Source organism: Callorhinus ursinus, unplaced genomic scaffold, assembly GCF_003265705.2.
Source record: "Callorhinus ursinus isolate GAN/ISIS: 27379988/994484 unplaced genomic scaffold, GSC_fseal_2.0 scaffold34, whole genome shotgun sequence".
NCBI classification, from domain to species: Eukaryota; Metazoa; Chordata; class Mammalia; order Carnivora; family Otariidae; genus Callorhinus; species Callorhinus ursinus.
Window position 1 is genome coordinate 8,040,857 of NW_027397096.1, and position 2,541 is coordinate 8,043,397.

The 2,541-nt window shown below is 48.8% G+C and overlaps 1 protein-coding gene across 1 annotated transcript; it reads left to right on the forward strand.

Moving 5' to 3' along the window:
• Positions 1–221: 221 nt before the first annotated feature.
• On the forward strand, positions 222–2,173 carry LOC112808233 (C-C motif chemokine 7-like). Its single transcript, XM_025851239.2, has 3 exons — positions 222–366; positions 1,119–1,236; positions 1,640–2,173. Exons 1-3 carry the CDS (start codon positions 291–293, stop codon positions 1,743–1,745), a joined length of 300 nt encoding a protein of 99 aa, XP_025707024.1. The 5' UTR covers positions 222–290; the 3' UTR covers positions 1,746–2,173.
• Positions 2,174–2,541: the final 368 nt, after the last annotated feature.

The following is a 2,541-nucleotide window of genomic DNA, read 5'->3' on the forward strand; positions in this document are numbered from 1 at the left end:
GCCCCCGCCTCACACACCAGCCCTGAATTTGGATGGAAGGCAGGCCAACATCAATCATGCCTTCTCTCTCATTTCCTAACATCTTCCCCAGGGCAGGGTAATGGCTCAGCAGATGTACCATTCCACCCTGTGATTCATTCAGAACAAAGTCCTGCCTATCACCCACTCACTTTCTTTCTATTCCTGTCTGCTCCTATAAAAGGCAGGCAGAACCACCAGAGGAGCAGAGAGGCTGAGACCAACACAGAAACCTCCAGCTCTCACGCCCAGTCTCCCTGCTCCCCGCTGACATGAAGGTCTCCGCAGTGCTTCTGTGCCTGCTGCTCACAGCCGCCACCTTCAGCCCCCAGGTGCTCGCCCAGCCAGGTAAGTCCCTCTCTCTTTCCCTTCGAAGCCCATCACCACATCTCTGGGTTCTCACGGGCCACCAGGGCAGGAGGATGACCCACGCTCTCCTGTTTGTGACTGCTTTCCAAGATCAGGAGAGTCAGAGAAGGACAAGGAGTGAAACTGATCACACGGTTGCTCCCGAGAATTCCAGCTGTGGACCCCAAATCCAGTCCTTCCAGGACTCCAGCTCTACAGTCATCCCCTCAGTACAGTTACTGCCTCTGCTCCTTGTAGCAGTGTTTGGGGGGACTGGGGTGATCCAAAAGAGGGGGCCTCTGGCGGAGGGTGTGCAGGGCATTTCCAGATGTGGTGGAAGGGAAAGGAGGAGACCCAGAATCTGGATGGTGCTTCATTCAAGTCCAGCATCCGGAGACAGGGCTCCGCAGAGGAAGCGCAGGGATCAGGGAAACTCACAACCAGGCATAGATTGCTCAGAGCCTAGAGGGGGACCCATAGCTGCAGTCCTGCTGCCTGAGGAATTGGACTATTCTATGAGCCCCTCCTAACAACACCCAGAGCTGTCCCCAGTTCCTCTTCTCCTCTCAGTTAGCAGTGGTATCCTTCCAATTTACAGTCGGTACCAATGAGACTGAGAGTTTCAGGACGGAGACACAGGACTTAGGGTGGGCAGCTTCCCTTTCCTTTGACTCTCCTCCTTACCATTCCCTAACTTATAAATAGAAAGTCCCAGCACGCACCCTAAATAGCCTTTGTTGTTGTTTTGACAGACGGGATTAATATCTCAACCACCTGCTGCTATAGATTTACCACTAAGAAGATCCCCATCCGGAAGCTGAAGAGCTACAGAAGAATCACCAGCAGCTATTGTCCCCGGGAAGCTGTGATGTGGGTGACGCCATGACCACCCGCACTCAAACCTTGATCCTGAGTTCCACTCCCAGGCAGTGGATAGGGTTATTATAAGACTTCAGTTGGAATTTAACCCCCAGATGCTTAGACCAGCTCTAATCCAATCCCAGAAATTTTTTTATGGGAAAAGTGAATTCGAGAAAATAGAGACTTCCCAGTCTCAACTCCCTGTCCAGGTGTTGGTTCAGATGTCAGTTCCTTCATCCAGGAGACAAAATGGTTTCTTTCACCAGGGCCAGCAAATGTAGCTCCTTCCCCTGAGGCTCCTTCCATCCTCCTCCATGACCCCAGGCTAATGGGTCAGGCAGGTTTCCCACAGAGTGGGTCACAATCCCAGGTTGACTCTTCAGTGTACTCTAACTGCCCTCTCTTCCTACAGCTTCAAGACCAAACTGGCCAAGAAGGTCTGTGCTGACCCCAAGCAGAAGTGGGTCCAGGATCTCGTGGAGTACCTGGAAAAGAAAACCCAAACCCCAAAGCTGTGAACACTCATGCCCATAATGAAGCCAAGCCAGTACTCAGGAAACAATTTATATTCCCTATCCTTTCCAACATACCTTCTGAGATTATTCTATTACAATTCTAGGGCATATGAGATTTGTATAATAATGTGAATCATAGTTTTCTTAAGTAACACTCTGGCGGAGGGTGTGTTAATAATTTAATGTGCTCTGGAATTGGATGTGTTTTAAATGTACACCCTTGGACATATCACATCACTTCAACCCCCTAAAAACTGCAGGACGCTCTCTTCCTCTCTACCTCACTGTGGTATTGTGAAATTACTTGCATGAATCCATGCAAATATGCATATATTGAAGTTTTAAGAGGGGATGTCCCTCTGAAATCATAATATTATTATAGAACTGAATATTTTTATATGTACAGCTCTTGAATTTTCACATAAAATATATTTTTGGAAAAACTTGACTTTGATGGCTTTTTAAAGGACAAGATAAAGCTGGTGGGAGTACCAGGGAGAGGAGAGCTGGTTTCAGAAGGTGGAGCTTGTGTTCCAGGGGAATGGGCATATGATGGACTCTGGGCTTGCCCGGAGGCTGGGCTCACCTGCATGGCAAGGAGAGTCAGGTTGGCTGGGGCCAGGTTTAGCAAGCTCTGAAGCTCTAGCTGACATCAGCTTCAGCCATTTGTTCAAATACCTTCTTTCTTTCCAAAATCATTTCCTTTCTTTCCAAAATCATTTCCTTTCTCACCATCCCATGCCCTATCCAACAGCCTCTCCCCTCAGCTGTTGCATCAGTCTTACAGCTGGCTGGTTTT